The 19,447-nt window shown below is 43.1% G+C and overlaps 1 protein-coding gene across 2 annotated transcripts in view; it reads right to left on the bottom strand.

Moving 5' to 3' along the window:
• The window catches only part of smg1 (SMG1 nonsense mediated mRNA decay associated PI3K related kinase), a 51,800-nt gene that overhangs the window by 13,771 nt on the left and 18,582 nt on the right, over nucleotides 1-19,447 (bottom strand). For both annotated transcript variants that reach the window (XM_028023988.1, XM_028023989.1), the window contains 28 exons: nucleotides 19,191-19,417; nucleotides 18,796-18,995; nucleotides 17,984-18,145; nucleotides 17,711-17,865; nucleotides 17,486-17,616; nucleotides 16,833-17,144; nucleotides 16,601-16,742; nucleotides 15,606-15,756; nucleotides 15,386-15,509; nucleotides 15,046-15,291; nucleotides 13,985-14,136; nucleotides 12,273-12,405; nucleotides 11,974-12,118; nucleotides 11,320-11,458; nucleotides 10,338-10,556; nucleotides 10,066-10,246; nucleotides 9,794-9,955; nucleotides 9,017-9,240; nucleotides 7,274-7,428; nucleotides 6,055-6,277; nucleotides 4,845-5,091; nucleotides 4,402-4,631; nucleotides 3,982-4,230; nucleotides 3,497-3,635; nucleotides 2,537-2,646; nucleotides 2,245-2,463; nucleotides 1,938-2,131; nucleotides 219-391 (listed from right to left, as the gene is read on the bottom strand). In XM_028023988.1, the coding sequence (XP_027879789.1) occupies nucleotides 219-391; nucleotides 1,938-2,131; nucleotides 2,245-2,463; nucleotides 2,537-2,646; nucleotides 3,497-3,635; nucleotides 3,982-4,230; nucleotides 4,402-4,631; nucleotides 4,845-5,091; nucleotides 6,055-6,277; nucleotides 7,274-7,428; nucleotides 9,017-9,240; nucleotides 9,794-9,955; nucleotides 10,066-10,246; nucleotides 10,338-10,556; nucleotides 11,320-11,458; nucleotides 11,974-12,118; nucleotides 12,273-12,405; nucleotides 13,985-14,136; nucleotides 15,046-15,291; nucleotides 15,386-15,509; nucleotides 15,606-15,756; nucleotides 16,601-16,742; nucleotides 16,833-17,144; nucleotides 17,486-17,616; nucleotides 17,711-17,865; nucleotides 17,984-18,145; nucleotides 18,796-18,995; nucleotides 19,191-19,417 (5,144 nt within the window). The remainder of the gene's footprint in view (nucleotides 1-218; nucleotides 392-1,937; nucleotides 2,132-2,244; nucleotides 2,464-2,536; nucleotides 2,647-3,496; nucleotides 3,636-3,981; nucleotides 4,231-4,401; nucleotides 4,632-4,844; nucleotides 5,092-6,054; nucleotides 6,278-7,273; nucleotides 7,429-9,016; nucleotides 9,241-9,793; nucleotides 9,956-10,065; nucleotides 10,247-10,337; nucleotides 10,557-11,319; nucleotides 11,459-11,973; nucleotides 12,119-12,272; nucleotides 12,406-13,984; nucleotides 14,137-15,045; nucleotides 15,292-15,385; nucleotides 15,510-15,605; nucleotides 15,757-16,600; nucleotides 16,743-16,832; nucleotides 17,145-17,485; nucleotides 17,617-17,710; nucleotides 17,866-17,983; nucleotides 18,146-18,795; nucleotides 18,996-19,190; nucleotides 19,418-19,447) is intronic.

Raw genomic sequence — 19,447 nt, 5'->3', positions numbered from 1 at the left:
CAATTTTTTTTTTTATTAAAGTCAAAATTCAAATTTGGTATAAAAGATTTTAGATTTTATTTTTAGGCCACATCTCCCAGCCCTATGTTCACCTACTAAATATAGACTTAAGCAATATTATATCTACTGTTTGTTTAATGATAAACATAAACCCAGAGTAATAAACCCAACCAATATAAAAATGAAATCTCCTCCTTTGGTTTCTGCCTGCGGCTTACCCAGGTCGATGGGAGTGCTGATGTCCTGCAGCAGACTGGCCAGCTGTGTGGCCTCCAGGCTGGAGAACGCTGCATGGTACTGAGAGATCCACTGCTCCAGGTCAGCTAGCTTGGCCTGGATAGCCTCCTGCACCGTCCTCTGCTGGGACTGCAGCTGGGTGTGTTCAGAGTACCTGAACGTAACACACAGCTCTGTTACAGCTTCCGCTCATTCTTACACACAACACACACAATCAATCTGCAGCACTGTTTACGTACACTGGTGTGACCTAAACAAAAACAAACCAAATCCCCACGGCAGAGTGACTGTAGTTACATCACCAACACTCATGGAGGGTATGGATGTATAACCTCCACTTCCAGTCTGGTCCCTCTTTATGGTGCTGTTCATAACTATGGAGTTATATTTGTGCTTCCAACCGGTATTCTTTGTGAGACTGATGGAAGCGCATATGTCTATGTGAACAAATAATAATTTGTGGTGCTTGAATTTAATGAACAAGCACGGTGTGTTCTGGCATGAGTTCCACTCTGATTCTCCTTTTTCTCGTGCCCTCACTGTCTGCATTCACAATTTAACAAAGTCTTTGAAATCTATCACTCATACACAGAAGTGTTTATAAGTGGAGATTTTGTTGGAATACAAACTGCTACAAGAGATCTTTCCTGCCCACATCCATCACCATCTACAACAGCTCTTTAATTAAATGAGTTACAAGATTTAATTTCCCTTGAGGAACAATAAAGTATTTCTGAATTGGATTTGAAAATGGTCATAAGACCGACTGCAGCTGTTAACTTCTGTAATAGCGCCAGGCGTTAAAGTAAGTGGTCCAGTACTGCATAACGCTAAAAGATTATGCCTGATCAAATACGACATTTCCATTTGTTGTTAAAATATTATTCGAATTGACAATGTAAGTATAAGTGCTGCTTACACTTACAGTTAAACTGATGCATTAAATTCATCAAGGGGATTTCTTTTTCTCAAAAGTTAACTTGAACTGAACTTGATGGGTTTTCCTAACTCCTCTGTCTTCCAACTGATGCAACACCATGAGATCTTAATACAAACCCAGCCGAAAGATCAGTGCCATTTTTTCTGGTGTTACCTTACGTTTACTTTTTATTCATTAATGGATATGATTTCAAATGTAACTAAGTAACTTCACTCAAAACAAACTCAAGTGAAAGTAAGAGTTTCGGTTTTGTAAACAACATAAGGTACAAAATAGACAAATTGTAATTACAGCAATACAAATAAATGTAACTAATTACTTTCCACCCTCTATGTCACAAAAAATATATTTTTTTGTAAAAAATAATTTATATATATATATATATATATATATATATATATATATATATATATATATATATATATATAGTAGAAAAAAAATATATTTTCCACAAAAAATATATTTTCTGCATTATCCATACAGGTTTTATTTGTTTTGGTTCTCACAATAAGCCACTTTTCATCATAGTACCTGCCAGAAACTACTTTCACCCCTGGTAGTGCTGAGATGGTTTCTACTGTATTAATGCATATTGAGCTATATTTGCTGTTTGAACTATTAAAACATGGAGTTGGAAGCACTTTTAAAGAGAATCTGAAGTTTTCATGGATTTCATCTATTCTTGGGTAGCTGTGGTGAACCCCAGCAGCTGCAGTCTGTTCACATGAGGACCTAGTAATCCTGTTGTTGTGTCTCAGACCTTTGCTCCAGGGTGAGGATCACATGGTCCGGGTGGTTCTCTGCCCCGTCCAGGAAGTCCATCTCCTCTTGCAGTTTGGCCTGTAGTTTTTCCCCTCGACACAGCAGGTCCTGCAGGACCAAGTACTCGTCCACAGCTTCCTCCACTTGAGGCAAAACAGCCAGCATTTCGTCTCGATTCTTAAACCAGTTCACCTGGAGACAGTTCACACAGGACCTTAAACACAGTAGTCTCTCGTATCTTATATTCTGTCATGTGTTTGTAGATTAAAATCTTATTTCCAGAGATTGGTTGCCAGTTTGCTCACCTTGATCTCAGCCACCCTGGAGGAGAACAGAGAGCGAGTGATATCTCTCTCCATCTCCCTCTTGCTCTTCTTGCTGTCGGCCTGCTGGCCGCCACCTCCGTACACCGCCCCGGCAAAGCCCACCTCCCCTCCAGCGGTCCAGTCCACCAGAGGATCATAGACGAAGGCTTCCAACAAGGTGAGGAGGGTCTCTCTGCCCCGACGCATTATCTGCACCACCTGAAATTACACGGGACCTCAGTGCTTCATCGGGATTGGCTTAAGGGTGGTGGAGAAGTAACGGTGCTTTAACCTGTTCACAGGACAGCCTGAAGATGCCCTCCACCCCCGTCGCTCCCAGAGCACTCTCAATGTTGTGGGTCATCCTGAAGGGAACCTTCTCTGGTACCCGCAGACTTTTCCCTGGTAACAGATAAAACGAACGATTCAATCGACTGGCCCCTACTGGTACCAGGGTCTTCCACTTCCAGTAAAATAATGCTCAGATTAACTGAATCCACTCCCCGATGTTCGATCTAGGGATGCACCGATCCACTTTTTTCACTTCTTATACGGATATGTGAGGTTTAGTGTCTGATCCAATCCGAACCGATCCGACACAGAAAAACATCTGAATTGACTTAAGACATTTCTTCTCTTTTTTTTTAAAACACAGACTAAATGTAATGAATTACAAATGTATCTGATAACTCTGCACTAGTACTGCTCACTTAAACACGCCAACAGCTTATAGAATCTTGATCAAACATGTAAAAACAACTTTCATTTGTTCAGTCAGTGCAATTAGGAGTAGAACAATCAATTTAAAATTATTTATCATTTCACTTTCTAATAGTTTTTAGATACACTGTTGACACTAGGGATAAGTGCTGCTATTTAGCTTGTAATATAAGCGCTGTGATACAAGTATGGGACTGCTGGTTATTCAGTTTGTCTATGTTAATGTGCATCTGTACTTATCTAACAAACCTAATAAAAATAACTAATAAAGAAACTGAAAAAAACAATAGGCTGACTTTTTTGGTCAAACATGTAAAATAAACTGCAACAAATCTTCCTTCAAATGATTCAGAAACCACATTTACAAATTCTAAATAATAAATAATGTAAAATAAATAATAAAGCATGACATCGCTCAGAGCACAAAGCATAAAATGACATTATGGATTGGGTGTCTAGAATTGTTTTCAATAATGGGAGTGATACAGATATTAATATTGGATTTGTGCGTCACTAATCAGATCAAACGGACCTTTTTCAAAGCACACGTTGTAGTCGATGTGCACCACCTCTCCAGTGGTCATGTCGATCAGTACGTTGTCCAGGTGGCGATCTCCAAGGCCGATGATGTATCCCACCATGGACATGACAGCAGTGGACCTGGCGTACGACTGGAGACAAGAGAATAAGCATCAACTCACTGCTGATTAATGGCTACAATCCTCAGAGCTTTACAAAACACACTGGAAAAACTCTCCATCAGATTATTTAAGTAATAGAGCAATCTATTGATTATTCTGATTAAGTAGTAGCTACTTAAGCCAGAAAAAGAAATATATGAAAAAGAATTCAGAAAACATTCCAAGCAATGAAATGATACAGACATCACTGTCTCAGGCTTGCCGTATGAAAAAGCTTTTATTTTTAAAGTGCAAAAACAGATAAAATGTTGCACATCAATTTTGAAAAATTAAAAAACAAACTCCAGGAGAACGCAGGAAAATGCCAGCAGGGTACCTGAGTGACCCTCCACCACTCGCTGGGCGTGGTGCAGGAACACCACAGCTCCTTAGCCAGCAAGTTGGAGGGCGTAGCTTCCATCAGCTCCTTCAGGACATCCTTCATCACGCTGAGGGGCCAGTCTCGACGGCTCACGTCCAGACTCTGGCCCACGGCCTTCAGAGCCGGCCCGATGCGGCTGTAGTACAGCTCGCTGGGGCGGGGCACCGGGGGGACGGGCTGCGGCTGTGGGAACGAGTCCTGGGCCTTGGAGCACACAACGTTCATTTAGATCACAGCCCCTCTGATTTCAGTACAGAGTTTAATTTAATTCATCTCAAAAGAATGACTAGTTCAGGACAGGAGACCTAAAGATGAGCCTTTTACTTTTCCCGTTTTTTTTCGATACATGCATAGGTTTAGACTGTGGTAACAAACCTTCTGAGCCTGCAGCACGGCCTCCCTCTGCTGCCAGCGCTTGTAAAGTCCAAAAAGTGGAGTGGCACCATCCACCCACTGGATCAGTCCGGACCGGGTTCCCAAGGGCGTGACGGAGTAGTGGCGAGCGTGAAAACGAGGTTGCTCCTGCTGGTTGATCTTGGTGAACATGGTGTTGACGATGGACAGGAACTGCATGATGCGCTCATCCAGGTGCAAATCCTCCAGGCCTGAAGTCAATGAGAATCACTGCTGATTTAGCAGATTATTCAAAAATAGTCATATTTAGCTAGAAACATGTTTCTGGAGTTTATTAGTAACTAGAAAAATTGAGGTTAGTTGCAAATGAGTGCTGACAAAACCAAACTGCTACAAGCATCCCTTTGTTTCAGAAGTGCATTTACATGTGATATTTTGACCCCAAATGACCTTTGACCTCTTACCTTTGAAGAGATATGGGTAGTTGCGGCCATCTGAGCCCAGGAAGAAGAGTTTCTTTGGCTTGGTCTTCGTGGGCAGGATGGTGATGGTGTTGCCCACACTCTGTATGGTGACGGCGTCCGAGGCAGACGCCTCACCTGGCAGGGCCATCTCGGTGGTTGTCATGGAGACCAGGCGGGGGCTGATCTCATCCAGACGGAGAAGGTAGCTTGCTCGCTTCTGAGCGCGCTGCTGCAGGCTCATCATTATCTGCTCAGACACAACGTCAGCCGAATTAAGGTAAGGCAGGTCAAAGAAGTACTTAACACGTCACCATTTTTAGAAATCAGTAAAATTTTGATATTTCTATTGATGTGAAATCACTAAGAAATTTCAATAGCTACTCAGTGTGTCATTCCAGTTTTTATAATTGGAATAAAAATTAGTGGTAGTGATTTGACCAGTCCTCTGATCTGACTTCTATTCTAATATCACTTCCAGTTTCTCGACTCTTGAAAGCTGAACATGCAGCTTTCAAGAGCATGTTCAGCTTTCAACATGCTCACACAACAGGTAACTTTGCCCTTTTTTTTTGTTGTTGCAAAAACCATGTTGAGATTTTCTCCTGGATTTGGTTTGGTGTTTCTTTTGCACTTTGACGTCTTTTTAGGACAGAATTTAATTTGTACTGATGGTGCCATTTGATGAAGGTAGTTGAAAATATTATTTGCATTTTAAACGTTAACTAAATGTTAAAATCCTGTCTTTTTCAACTTTTCTTTAAGACCATATTATGGCAAAAGTAAAACTTTTTTTTTTTTGAGTGCCACAAAATCAGCAATTTCAGGTCTGCAACAATCACAAAAACATCTCAGCATCCTGGATGGACTGAATAATGTGCTTGAATGACCCAAGGTCTCAGATCTACTGAGAAGTTTTGCTTGACTTTGAAAATTAATGTTCACAGATAATCTCCATCTATAATGTCAAAAGCTTGTATCCTATTCCTTTCTGGACAGTTGCTGTGCTTTAGGCTTTCACATTAAATCTGGAATGTGTGTAACCGACTCAGATTCTGCCTGTATACCTGGTGTGAATGAACATTGTTTGCACAGTGCCTTGAGACAGCGGTTGTTGTGAACTGGTGCCATATAATTGACTGAATTAAAATCCCCAAATAAATCAGTGGCAGTTTGTGTAATGAGAAAAAAAAAGAAAAAAAAAAATGCTGACCTGTTTGAAGGGAAGCCAGCTGCTGGCCGGGTTGGCGGGGTTGGCTGGGTTTTTCAGGCGCTCCAGGGCAGACTTGATGGCGTCGCCGTAGGTTGTCTGGAACCAGGTTTCATGTGGCGTCTCTGCTGGAGCGGTGGTGATGCTGCACACGTGATCCAGAGCGAACACCACGGGCCGCATCAGAGCAGAGTGCTTCTCTCGCATGATGGCGATCTTTTCATCCCTGCAGAGCAGCAGAACGTAAGACCAGGCCGCAGAAGCCCTGCTGGCATGGTGTAACAGCTGAAGGACGGGGAGGGGGACAAACGCAGGCTTTCTGCAGGCTTCTACAATTCTAATTTAAAACTTTTTGAAGAAAGCTATGAAGGGAATTTTAGACCTTTATACAGTGGCTTGCAAAAGCATTCATACCCTCAAACTTTTCCATATTTTGTCACTTTATCCCGCAAACATTTTGATTTAATATGAAAGACAAAAAGAAAGCGGTATACAATTGCAAAATAGAAAAGAAATTATACACGATTCAAAACATATTTTACAAATAAAAAACTGAAAAGTGCGGTGTACAAAAGTATTCAGCCTCCCTGAATTAATACTTTGTTGAACTACCTTTAGCTGAAATTAGAAATGCAAATGTTTTAGGGTTTGTCTCTACCAGCTTTGACCGTCCAGTGACTGAAATCTTTTCCCAATCTTCCTTGCAAAACCACAGAAGCTCAGTCAGATTAGATGGAGCGTATTTGTGAGCAGCAGATATATGTGCTCCATCAGGCCAAATGGCCAGAAAACTGCACTTACCCATGATAGATGCAAAAAACCTGGCTAGCTAGCAAGCCTTTTAGCAGCTAAGCAGCAGTAGCCTCAGCCGCTTCAATTCACAAAACTCAATGTCAGTACGCAACTCAAACTTTTACCAGAAAAAAAGACTCCCACAAAAAAAAAAAAAAAATAGAATAGAATATATTAAATAGTTCTGTCAAGACAAAATTTAAAGCCAATGACCAACTTATTAAAAAAAAAAAAGAATTTAAGGCATTTTAAGGATTACTTAAAACTATTAGTAATAATGATCACCACCATCATCATCCTGTGACATCATAGAGTATCTCCTAACACAACAGGAACCCTTTAAGCAAGGCTTGCTGTTTCATTCCCTTTAACAAAAACTACTTTAATGTTTTCTTCCTGGCATTTTTTACAGAGATGTCAGTATTCCTACCTGCGCAGTGTGTTGTTGTTCTGCACCCTCTTGACCTCGTCCTCCAGCTGCTGGATTCTCCTCAGGACGTGCATGTGTTGCTGCTGCAGCACGCCCAGCCACAGTTCATCCCACAGTAAGGTCACTCTGCGCAGCTCCCCCACCAGCTGCTGGACCTGCGCTCACACACAATCACAGCCAAGTGTGAAACATACATGGCTGACACAGAGCCAGAGCACCAGACTCTTCTCAATGGTCAGGAAAGATGCAGACTCTGCATTTTTCTGTGAGGTTTCTACATGATTTTTCCTTCCTTTGTTTTGGTATCGAGAACTTCATCCCCGTGTTAGTAATCTGGATTCATGAACACAGGCAGATGTGTCTGAAAGCTGCAGCCAGGAGCAGGAGACTAGAGTGTCTAACTATCCGATTAGTAATAAATTCTATCGATTATTCTGATGACTAATCTGATAAAAAATATAAATACAAAATTGGTCACATTGATGATCTTAAATTCAAATTCTAGACCACTTGACCTTGTCACATAAAATATGGTGTATCCTTGGCAACATGCAGATTTTTCTTACAGACTTTGGTACATTTGATTTGACTTCTTAAAATAGTACTTTTATTGTTTTTTTATTATTATTATTTTAAAACAGATTTAAGAACCATGAGTATTTGTAGCCTAAATTTAAGGCTTTGTAGAGCTGGATTTTTAAGAGTGTTTGTTCCTTCAGCAAATTAACAACCAAATATTAATATATTTAATATATAAAATATGAAAATCCCAATATGATTTGGCAAACCAAGTCAAATGAAAATTATTCCACTTATTTTTATTAGACTGTTATTTAAAAACCGGAAGAAAGAAAAACAATTGGAAAATCAAATTTTTTTTCCAGACTCAGTTTTCTGTTTTTCATAATTTTCCAGAAAATAATAAAAATTAAATATAGATTTCTAATGACTGTGTGAAGAATGTTGGTGAAGCAACTTCTTAAAACCAAATTATAAGATGAAGAAGCAATGAGAGAACCATCAGTCGCTGTGTTTCCATTGCCTTTAAAATTCCACAAATTGGAATTACAAAAATAAATTTGCTGAATGGAAACATGCTAATAAAAAAAAAAAAACCTGTTCTACTTTTAAGACGGTTGTTAGGCTGTATTAAAATCTGTGTATTTTGCAAAACGCCTGTTTCGGGTCGTGTGATCAATTACTGTGGTACAAAACACGGAGAAGGCGACAGGAAGTGGTCAGAGGACGATGGCGTTGCATACTTTTTAATGTTTTTAATATACAAACTTATTCACTTGTGATTTAAATTGAGTTTCTTATTTAATGGGAACACAGCAATTGAAAATTTGTTTTTTGACACAAATAGAATTTCGACAAAGTTTTGCTCCCGTTTGCAATGGAAACGCAGCTGATAAAAGCTTGACTAGTGAAGATCCATGTTGTTTTTTTGTTGTGGGACTTTTTCTCTCTACCAGCAGTGGATGTTGTAAAAGTCCTAACAGCTATAGATTTTGTTTCTACTAATCCTTAAGTATGCAACCCTTTTAATACAAGAAATATATTTTAAAAAAGATGCCAGAGATCTGTAGATAACAGTACAGAGAGCAATGCAGCATTCTGAGTGCCCAGCTCTAGTCCTGGAGCTTTTAGACGCTTTGCTTCCCAACACACCTGAGTCATATGTGTGTTCATTTCATTCAGGACAAATGAGAACGTTCTCGGCGTGAGCTTGGCTTCTCCTACCTGAAGCACCATGGTCGGGTTAGCCAGAGACAGCTTCTCTACTATCTTGCTGTAACAGTCTTGCATCATGGCTTGGTCTTGACTGGAACAGGTGGCCATCTCCTCTGCTGCTCCTCCTTCATCAGCACTCTGCAGCTCTTCCTCCTCATCCTCCTCCTCCCCGTCCAGGTCCTCTCCCTGCATGCTGCCCAGGAAGGCTGGCAGAGATGGCGGCATTTTGCTCCCTGTTCATAAAGCAATGAGGAGAGCCACACAAATTTTACTCAAGGCTGCAGAGAATAATTAGTTTAGTAAATGATTATTCTGAAGATTAATCGAATAAAAAAAATTCTTAATTGGCACTTTCTGCAGATCTTTCAATCACCTGAAATTTCTTATATAATATTAGACATATATTAAAATATCCTAATAAATAATTCAATTCAGTTTTTAAATAAGAAAAACATTTCATTACCTAAAAGGCAAAGACAGCATTCCTTTAGTGAAAGTTGGATTGTTTGAAGCAAAGGAAGCATCTGCAGCTAAAAATCCTTCTGACATCAACATGAGAAAAGTTCAACTCTGTCTGCTGGACTGACGTCAACACAGTGTAGGACCGGGGATTGTTTTTTTCTTTTTCTTTCTTTGGATTAATAGATTACTGACTGGATAGCAAAAAGTGCTTAATAGATTTTTTTTTTTTGGTAATATTGCTTTATTTTTAAGGGATAAGATTTGCTTCAGAACATATGTAGTCGGTAAAAGTGTCCCTCTAAGCTGGATAAAAGTGAAGCGTACCTGCGCTCTGAGCCTCTCCTCCCAGAGACAGTGATCCTACAATGGCCGGGTAGAGGATCAGGTGGGGCGAGTCCTGGGCCACCCGACACAGCAGGCTGCATATGCTCTGTCGGATGTAAGCCTCTGGATGGTTGAGACGTGAGAACAGTTGTGGGATGATGCCTGAGGGAGAGATGAGTCAGGAACGGTCAGAAGAAAGCTCCAGAATGTTGTTCTCGTAACGTCGGCTTCTCTGCCAACAGAAAACACAAGCAAACGTGTTTGGAACGTACGTCTCCAGGGCGAGGTGGGGGTGGAGGCCAAGCCCAGCTCCAGCCCCTCCCTCAGTTCACCGGCGTGCTTCACCAAAAGCCGAAGGAGACGCAGTGTTGCCATGACGATAACGTCATCGTTGCTCTGTTTGCCGCCATGGCAGGACAGCAGGAGTTTCGGGTCGTCTTCATCAACGAGCACCTGCGAAAACCAAAAACCAGCATGCACTGAGAGAAACCTGAACAGAACTGGAAACTGCACGGTGCTGCGGGCCGGGACCTGCCCTCCTCACCTGTCCTGCATTCAGCTTCAAGAAGGTGAAATAAGCGTGGCAGGAGACGCGATACAGTCCAAAGATCCGGTCCACAACCCGCCTCCAGACCCGGATCAGGCCGTCCATCACATTCTGGCCGGCGTCTCCGAGCCAGGGGCAGGAGCCGGTCAGCTGGCGCCAGATCACATCCACCATGTCGTCCTCATTGTCCTCCTGCTGCAGGGCCATGTCCTCATCCTGCCGCACAGAACAACATTAAGCCTGGGACCGTTCAGCCGATTTACTATGATTAATTAATTATTATCTAGTAAATTAGTAATCAATTAATCGCTAACTGGAGCATCCAAACTCAAAATAAAAATGGGTCCTTTGCTGGAAAACAGTACACTGTAGCCAAAACTGAACAAAAATATATACATTTTGCATTTAAGATTTGTCTGTTTTACCCAGATCTCCTTGAGTAGTTCAAATTCTGGGAAAAAAAAAAAAAATCTATTGATCGCCTTTTGCCGTCTAATTATTAATCAAAAAATAATCATCAGATCAGCCGTACACTGGACTAAAGTTCCATCAAGCAAAGAGAGACGAGATCTTCACAAGTTGATGTTAGAAGGATGTTTTAGGAAATATAATGTTTATTTTCTTATTTAAAAATCAATTGAAATATTTATTTCCATTTTTAATCCATTTCTAATATTGTATGGAAAACGGCTTGAGTGTCTAAATGAAAAATGTACAGAATCAAGTGCCAATTTTTCTTTTAATCCAATTAATCATCCAAACAATCAATTAAAAAAGGATCATCAGCTGCAGAGCAATAGAGGACAGTGGGTAATTTTTAGTCCGTTGCTGAGGTAGATGTTCACATGTAAGCATCGGTCGATCTCCGAACTCCCAAACTTTATCAGTGCAGTTCTACTTAAAATGCAGCTAAATGACACGTTGATCCCAGTGTACTAGTATTGTCTTGCCTTGTCTCTTCTTTTAAACCCTGCTCTACCTGTATGCCCGTCGGTCGACACATGGCCTGTCCCAGAATGCTGAAGATGGTTTCTTTATCTTCTTCGCTGGTGTTTGCAGGCAGCAGCTCCTCTATGTCCTTCTTCTCTCCTGGAAGGAGAGGCAGACCCTCCCCTTGGCTGAAGAGAAAACAGATTTACTTTACTTGATGATTTTGATGACATTTGGCAAAATGTTTGGTTGTTTTATTATGATGACTGTTTGATGTTTTTATGATGTAAAGCACTTTGAACTGCTTTGTTGCTGAAATGTGCTACACAAATAGAATTGACTAAAGCAATTATTTTATTTACAAAAAAGTGTTAATATTATGGTTTTTACTCCAGAAATGTTTATAGCATATTCCTCCCATTCTTTTCAGGATACTAACAGGTAAACTGTTGAAAGATCTGACACACACACACACACACACACACACGCCCACACACTTACATCTTTATACTTCTATTGTTCTGAGGACTTTGTATTTGTCTTCCATTCATTTTTAATTCATTCATACAGCCTGACCCAGACATTTACTCTAAACCTAGCCATTACATGCCTAACATTAACCCTGGCCTAAATTCAATTCACAGCTTAGTCGTAGACCTGACTGTGAAACAACAATGGTCAACGTGCAGGAGGGTTCACCAACCTGGCGTTATCCACCACCTTCCTGCCCCAGCGGTAGGCCCAGCTGGCCAGAGCCGCCCAGGACTTGGCCATTTCTGGAGCCAGGCTGGTGGACAGCTGGTAGAGCTGGCCCAGAACAAAGTCTGGTTCTCCCACTCCCACGTTCACTGGAGAGATTCAAAAAAATGGAATAGAGACCAGTAAAACCAGCCGCCAGACATCATGAACTTTCTGGACATATTTTTTACACATAAACAGAAAAAAACAACAATATTCAAATGGGATATTGACACTCATCATGTATTAGTCATCCAGCTTTACCTGATGTTACTGGTGTGATGTGGGGAATGCTCTGATCTTCCAGAGGAAGCTCCAGCAGCTCGGCTATATTTCGGCTCAGAGGTGACATGTTGCCCAAAGCAGACGAGTTCACAGCTCCTGACTTCTTTACAACCTAAAACAAATCGCTCCGTCATAAACAAATCACATTTAATGGAGCAGTTTTATGCTTTCACCAGGCACATAATGCCATTTTATAGCACAATCAAGTAACTATGTTACCTTCCATTGTTAAAAAAAATGCTATAGATCAAATATGACTTCCTAACTGAACTCCTTAAAATTGGACCTCTATCTCTTTAACCCTTTAACAACGTTTTACCAGCGTTGCACTAAGAAGTTGTTGCTCAGCAGTTCATTATAAACAGTTGCAGTCGTTAACTGCTGCTGGCTAGTCTGAGTGGAGGTGTTACAGGGTAGGGCTGCTCTGAGAGGAGAAAACTCGCAGACTTTGAAAATGCACCTCTGAGGAGGAGCTGCGCCTTGAAGGCGGGGTCAGGTTTTTGGAACCTGAATGGTTGTCATGGAGATGAAAGAATTTCTCAAACATGAATAAAAGGATTAAAGCAACACTCCAGATAGGGTTTTAATGACGGAATAAGTAATAATGAGTAAAAACATTGGACTTGGTGTTCCCTCGCCCGGACGCGGGTCACCGGGGCCCCACTCTGGAGCCAGGCCTGGAGGGGGGGCACGATGGCGAGCGTCTGGTGGCCGGGCTTTTACCCATGGAGCCCGGCCGGGCTCAGCCCGAAGAGGAAACATGGGCCCCCCCTCCCATGGGCCCATCACCCGTGGGAGGGGCCAAAGGGGTCGGGTGCATTGTGTGATGGGTGGCGGCCAAGGGAGGGGACCCTGGCGGTCCGATCCTCGGTTGCAGAAACTGGCTCTTGGGACGTGGAATGGGGGAAGAAGGGAGCGGGAGATCGACAGGCGGATTGGCGCAGCGTCTACTGTCAAGCGGGCGCTGTACCGGTCCGTCGTGGTGAAGAGAGAGCTGAGCCAAAAAGCGAAGCTCTCGATTTACCGGTCGATCTACGTTCCCACCCTCATCTATGGTCATGAGCTTTGGGTCATGACCGAAAGAACGAGATCGCGGATACAAGCGGCCGAAATGGGTTTTCTCCGTAGGGTGGCTGGGCTCTCCCTTAGAGATAGGGTGAGAAGCTCAGTCATCCGGGAGGGACTCAGAGTAGAGCCGCTGCTCCTTCACATCGAGAGGAGCCAGTTGAGGTGGCTTGGGCATCTGGTCAGGATGCCTCCTGGACGCCTCCCTGGTGAGGTGTTCCGGGCACGTCCCACCGGGAGGAGGCCCCGGGGAAGACCCAGGACACGCTGGAGAGACTATGTCTCTCGGCTGGCCTGGGAACGCCTCGGGATTCCCCTGGAAGAGCTGGAAGAAGTGGCTGGGGAGAGGGAAGTCTGGGCCTCCCTTCTGAAGCTGCTACCCCCGCGACCCGACCTCGGATAAGCGGAAGAAGATGGATGGATGGATGGATGGATGACGGAATAACATTGTAATGTGATGTAATGCTAAAAAAAAGTAGATTTTACGTAGTACTGCCCCTTTAATACAGCGCAATAGAACATTATGAATGTAAATACAACAGTTGTAATGTGTGGTATTTATATAACAATGTTAAAAAACAAGCTACCAAGATCTGTAAAGCTCAAACCATAATCGTGATGCCTGCCTGTTTAAGCTGGGGTGTCATGTCCTTCCAGTCAGCTAGCAACCATTTGCAGAGAGTCAGCAGAGAGCGGCAGGCTGCACCCTCATTCTTCCCCAGCTGGCAGTAGGACAGAGCTGCCCCGCTCAGCATCTCCATGGCAGCCACTGACTGGCCTGCAGACAACAGAGACTTTCTTAAAGGAAACTGAATGGAGAGTAAAGACATCTGCAAATCTCAGCTCTGCTTCATTCTGGTTTGTCCACTCAGAAACTGTGAGCCCAAGCTTTCTGTGTACACAGTATGGAGATTTAAACCCCATGTTCTTTACTTGGTCACATTTTTCTATGACAGTGTTCATTCTGTCTACAGAAAGTAAACATTTGTTTTGAAAAAGTGCCATGTAACATCTATGTGTCCATCAATCCGTCACTCTTATGGCAATGTCTGTCACTGGTCAGACACAAAAAAGGTCAATACACTTAATATCAGTTGTCATTACATTCTTACAAGGCCTTAAGGGACTCTATAATCAAAAATAAATTAATAATGAATAGAAAAGTAGTAATTAGAGAAACCACTTGTTTGAATTAATATGATCAGTTGAAAGCATCTGCTTAATATAACAATGTAAAATTAAATAAGCCAATTTTGTCTGTCATCACCAATAGGACTTGTTAACTTAGTGTTTGGTTGTCTAAATATTTGATATTTGCAAATTTTGTAAAGAATATTAAACAGTCTGCCCAATCACCTTAATTTTTTCTATATTTCCTTCTTGTCTGACCAATCACTGCAACTCATATAAATTTTGACCACCTTCTAATTTAACTTCCTGTTTGTATGTGTTGTAATATTTTTTGTCCAGTTTTGGCTTAGTTACTGCTCTGAGTGTGCACTTCTCTCAGGAGATGGCCTTTTTTGAGTGTGTATACTCCAGTTAACGATTAATCCATTTCTAAATTAGTTGCCGATTAATCCGATTCATCGTTTCAGTCCTGATTTCATGTAGATTTGAAAGGAGGAACAAACTCACAGGAGATGGAAATGAAGGGAGGGAAGTGGGAGGAACGTTTGTTCCATACCTGCAGTTCGCAGCACTTTGGCCTTTTCTATCTGAACCTCTGGTCCCCATTTCTCCCCCACAGTGCCGTCCAAAGAGAGCCTCTTAAACCCCTGACACAGATCCTCTTCCTGCTTCTCTTCCTGCGTCCTGTCACTGCACTGGCCAAGGAGACGAGACGCTAGAGCTATGTTGCCCTTCTTCCGGGCAAATTTGACAGCGGTTAGACAAAGCTCCAAGAGATGGCCGTCTATTGAGGAGGAATAACCTAGGCAACATGGAAAGTGGCAAAACAAGACATTCAGGATGATTTCAAGATATTTCCCTGATAAATTTAGTAATTCTGTTTCATTTATTATTACCCTTCTGGAGTTTTTGGAGCAGTTGTCTTTGGAAGGTGGAATATCTTAGAGCTTGCAGGAAAAGCTGCACATCTTGTTGTTTACAAGAGTTTAACGCCTCACTGCTAAGAGGAATCACACAGTCCTGCAAATGAAACCAAGAGTGAGCACAAAAGTCGTTTTAGTAAACAAAGGTGTGTTTATCAAATTGCGGCTCATTGTGGGTGTTGCTGGTGCTCACGTCTTGGCCTGTGAGGGTGTTCTCCAGGGCGGTGGTGCAGTGCAGCTGCAGGGTGGACAGGGTGGGCAGGGCGTCCGACAGAGTGAGGGTGGACAGGCGGAGGGGGCCGAGGCAGATCCTTCCCGTCTGCTTCAAACATCGCACCAACGTACTGCAACAGAACATACAACAGGGTCATAACGTCACACATTTCAATCACTTCAACATTTGAGCTGCCTAAACACTAGTGCTGTCAATCAATTATAAAATGTAATCAGATTAATCACACTTTGGCGCTCTGATTAATCACTGTGCCTAACCTTGTAAGCCTGAAGTATAAATAAACTGCCCATACATCCCATATCAAAAACCACCACTGTGTCAACATTTAAAAAAAAATCTTTTGTCTCAAACCAAACATGTCTGCAGATTCACGCAGGCTATCGATGCAATACAAAGAAGGTGAAAAAAGCTAAACTTTTGTTGCTTTCTGCAGTCATGGAAAACTTTCACCTGTTGCTGTCCATCGCTCATTGGATGGAGTTCAAAACGCTGCTATGAACCGCAGAACCCTCAGCGGGACAGAGGTTTTTAGGTCAAAACAGGTAGTTCCATTAATCTGCATTATGTATTATTCACATGTTCAAATTTTCAGATTAATTGCATGTATTAATGTTGACGATTACTAAATTAGTTGGCGATTATTTCAGTAATCGACTCATGACGATTAATCCGATTAATAAATAACTAGGGCTGGTGATTTAAGCCAGCCCTAATGATTTTAAAATCACTAGTCATTTTAAAAGCCCTCCTGAGAGGGACCCTCTCAGTGGTCCTTGAGAGGGCAGACGTGCATGATTATACCATTATCAACACATTACTTGAAAATGGTCTCAAAACAACATTTTGCTGGACAATATTTTGTCCAGTTATTGTGACAGGTCTATGCGTCTGTGGATTGTAGAGTTCCTAATAAAATGCTCAGCTTTGTTTCAGAAGAGTGGTGGGTTGCTCACTCTGGACTGGACGTGTTCCTCTGCTCCTGCTGCTGATTGGCTTTCGCCATGGCACCGACAGCACTGCGCAGCAGCTGCACCTCGATGGCTCTCTGCAGCTCAGTGGGATCTGGACTCATGGAGGGCAGAAGCCTCTTCAAATCTGAGCACATGCATGCATCACATCACCTCATTAGAAAATGCTTTCACTGTCCACATACCATTTCAAAGTTCAGTCGCTCTCTACACTTACCCAGCTTGTCCTTGTTGCTGCCAAGAGAGCTGTAGTCCTCTCCGGGCAGCAGCTCCAGCTGCGCCCGGCACTCGGCCAGGTCTCCCTCCTCGAAGCGGGACAGGGCCTGGATGTAGTTGAAATCTGTCCTCAGGTTGATGCTGACCGGGTTGGTAGAGTTCTGCTTGAGGGCTCCGGCTGTGGCCTGCCACTCTCTGACCGAGGCCCAGTCACACAGTGACACATAGCACTGGCAGGCCTTGTTGGCCAGGAAGTTTACCACTTCAGGTGAACACTCACTGGCCTTCAGCAGCACCGTCTTCCTGTTGTCACCTGTTCAGAGGGACAGCAACAGTTCCACATGGAGAGGGATTCTTACGTTCCTAATTGCACCGACTGAACAAATGAAAGTTGTGTTGTTTTTCCATGTTTAAAGTTGTTGGTGTGCTTAAGTGTGCTGTACTTTGTACTGGTGCAAATCAAATACATTTGTATACATTTATGTCAGATTTACAATAGAAACATTTTAAGTCGATTCAACACTGATTTTCGGTATCGTATCGGCCAATACCAAACCTCAGACATCGGTATCAGAAGTGAAAAAAGTGACTTGTGCATCCATAATAAAATCTGGGATTGTATTTTTTTGCCATACATAAAGTATGGTGACTTACCATTGCTCGTGTGTTTGGGGCTGGTGCTGCTGGACAGCTTAAGCAGGCAACTGTCAGAGCTTTTGATGCTGCAGTCCATCCCAGTCACAGCAGAGAGTTGATCCTGGTACTCTAAAGCTGCTTTCTCAAACCTAAACAAACACACATTTAATAATGGGCAACGAGGGAATAAAAGGTAATGCGACACTTAAACAAAATATCTGAGGTGCGAGGTTAGGTGCTCACCGTCCCTCAGCCTGCAGGGCAACTGATGACAGCCAGCCCAGGTTCTTCCCACAGGTCAGCAGGCTCCAGGCCGCCAGGCCCTGGATGGCCTCAGGGCAGCGCAGCTCACACAGAGCCTCCACCAGCAGCGCAAGGGGAACTTCCAGCTCTGGAGCCTATTGAGCACACAGCACACTACACTCATCTAACCAGGAAACCGTGACCTAATAAAACCTGGTCACTGTAATAAAAAGATAGGAGTCGGTGGAAACCTGGACAGGTCAGAGTACTGACCTGGGTACCGCTGTTCTTAAACTCTGTGAGCAAGTCGAAGCCGTGGCGGACCGTCACTGCAGGCTGGCCAGAAAGAAGGCCGACTCTCATCAAGGCCAGGCGGATTCTCGTCAGCCAGTCCTGGCAGGTCTGGCGGTTTGTGTAGAAGAAAGTCTTAATGGCCTGAAATAGACAAAGACGACACAACACTTCATTAAAATCACAGCCAGGGATTTGTGGTGTTCCTACACGTGACAGTCTGCTGGACTCAGTCCGATTCTTTCTGTCTGCACTGAGTTAAACCAACCAAACCCTTTGAGCAACCTGTTCCCCTCCTCACCTGTGGGGGTGCTGAAATAATCACTGAAGGAAACAACACAAAAACCTGTGAAGAAGACACTGAATGCAACTTCCCTCTTCACCAAATGTAAACAGACATGGAGTGGTGTTAGACTTTAGTGGTTGTAGGATTTCTGTTTTGTCTTTGGCAAAAGACCATGAGTCAATCTTTTTTCTAGCGTTAGACTAGACTAGCGTTTGTTTTGGTTTTATTTACCCAGAATAAATTCACATATGCACTGGAACCGCACCAGAGTTCACTTCTACCAAATCTAGACCAATGTTTTTAGGTGGACCAGTTTTTGCTTTTTCCATCTGCATCACATTCACACCTAAACAAACTGGACTTTCTAGGCAAACGGACTGGCGTTGGATTAAAGCGGACTGAGTAGAGTTGGTGTGAATACATCCTTAAGTCGTTTGATCTAACAGCTTATAATAAAATGATTCAAGCAACAGTGAGGTCAGGGGTCATTTCTGCCACTTCTACACACCTTTGGTGGAGCAGTAAGAGCATTAGCACAGCCTTCGTAGGCATTGTACATGAGCTTCTCCAGGTTCTCCAGGTACTGCAGCAGCAGCGTAAGGCGCAGTTGGTTTGAGTGGTGGCCGTCTCCGTCACTTCCAGGACCGGCCCAGGCTCCAAGGTCCTGCTCCGGGTTCAGACTGTGTGCAGCCAGGCTTCGGATCATCCCTGAAATGCAACCGCAAAAACAGAAACTCAGCAGCTTACAGTGGAAACCCAAACTTTATTTAAAGGGGCGGTATTATGCGTTTTCGACCTTCAATTGTTATAAAAATGCTTTCAAATGTAACTTAAAATAAAGTTGACTTTGTAATTTAACACTTTGAAATTGGGTCCGCCATTGTTTTCAGTGTCCTCATTTACCCTCAATGGTCTGGAAGGTGTCCTGAGCTCGGCCCAGAGGCGTGCGGAGCTTCGACAACACGGTGAACTGCGCCGCCTCCCAGACGGCCCACTGCCACAGCACCACCTCGGTTTTCAGCAGCGCCCGTGGCACCATGTCCGACCGGCTGCTGTCCATGCTCCCACAGCGCTCCCGCTTGTCCAGCCGTTGGCAGCTGTAGTACAGCCGCTCCAACCACGGCTCCTTGCTGCAGAGAAAGGAACAGGAGAGCTGAAAT

This window comes from Xiphophorus couchianus, chromosome 7 (assembly GCF_001444195.1).
Source record: "Xiphophorus couchianus chromosome 7, X_couchianus-1.0, whole genome shotgun sequence".
NCBI lineage: Eukaryota > Metazoa > Chordata > Actinopteri > Cyprinodontiformes > Poeciliidae > Xiphophorus > Xiphophorus couchianus.
This window is presented reverse-complemented; position numbering and strand designations above follow the sequence as displayed.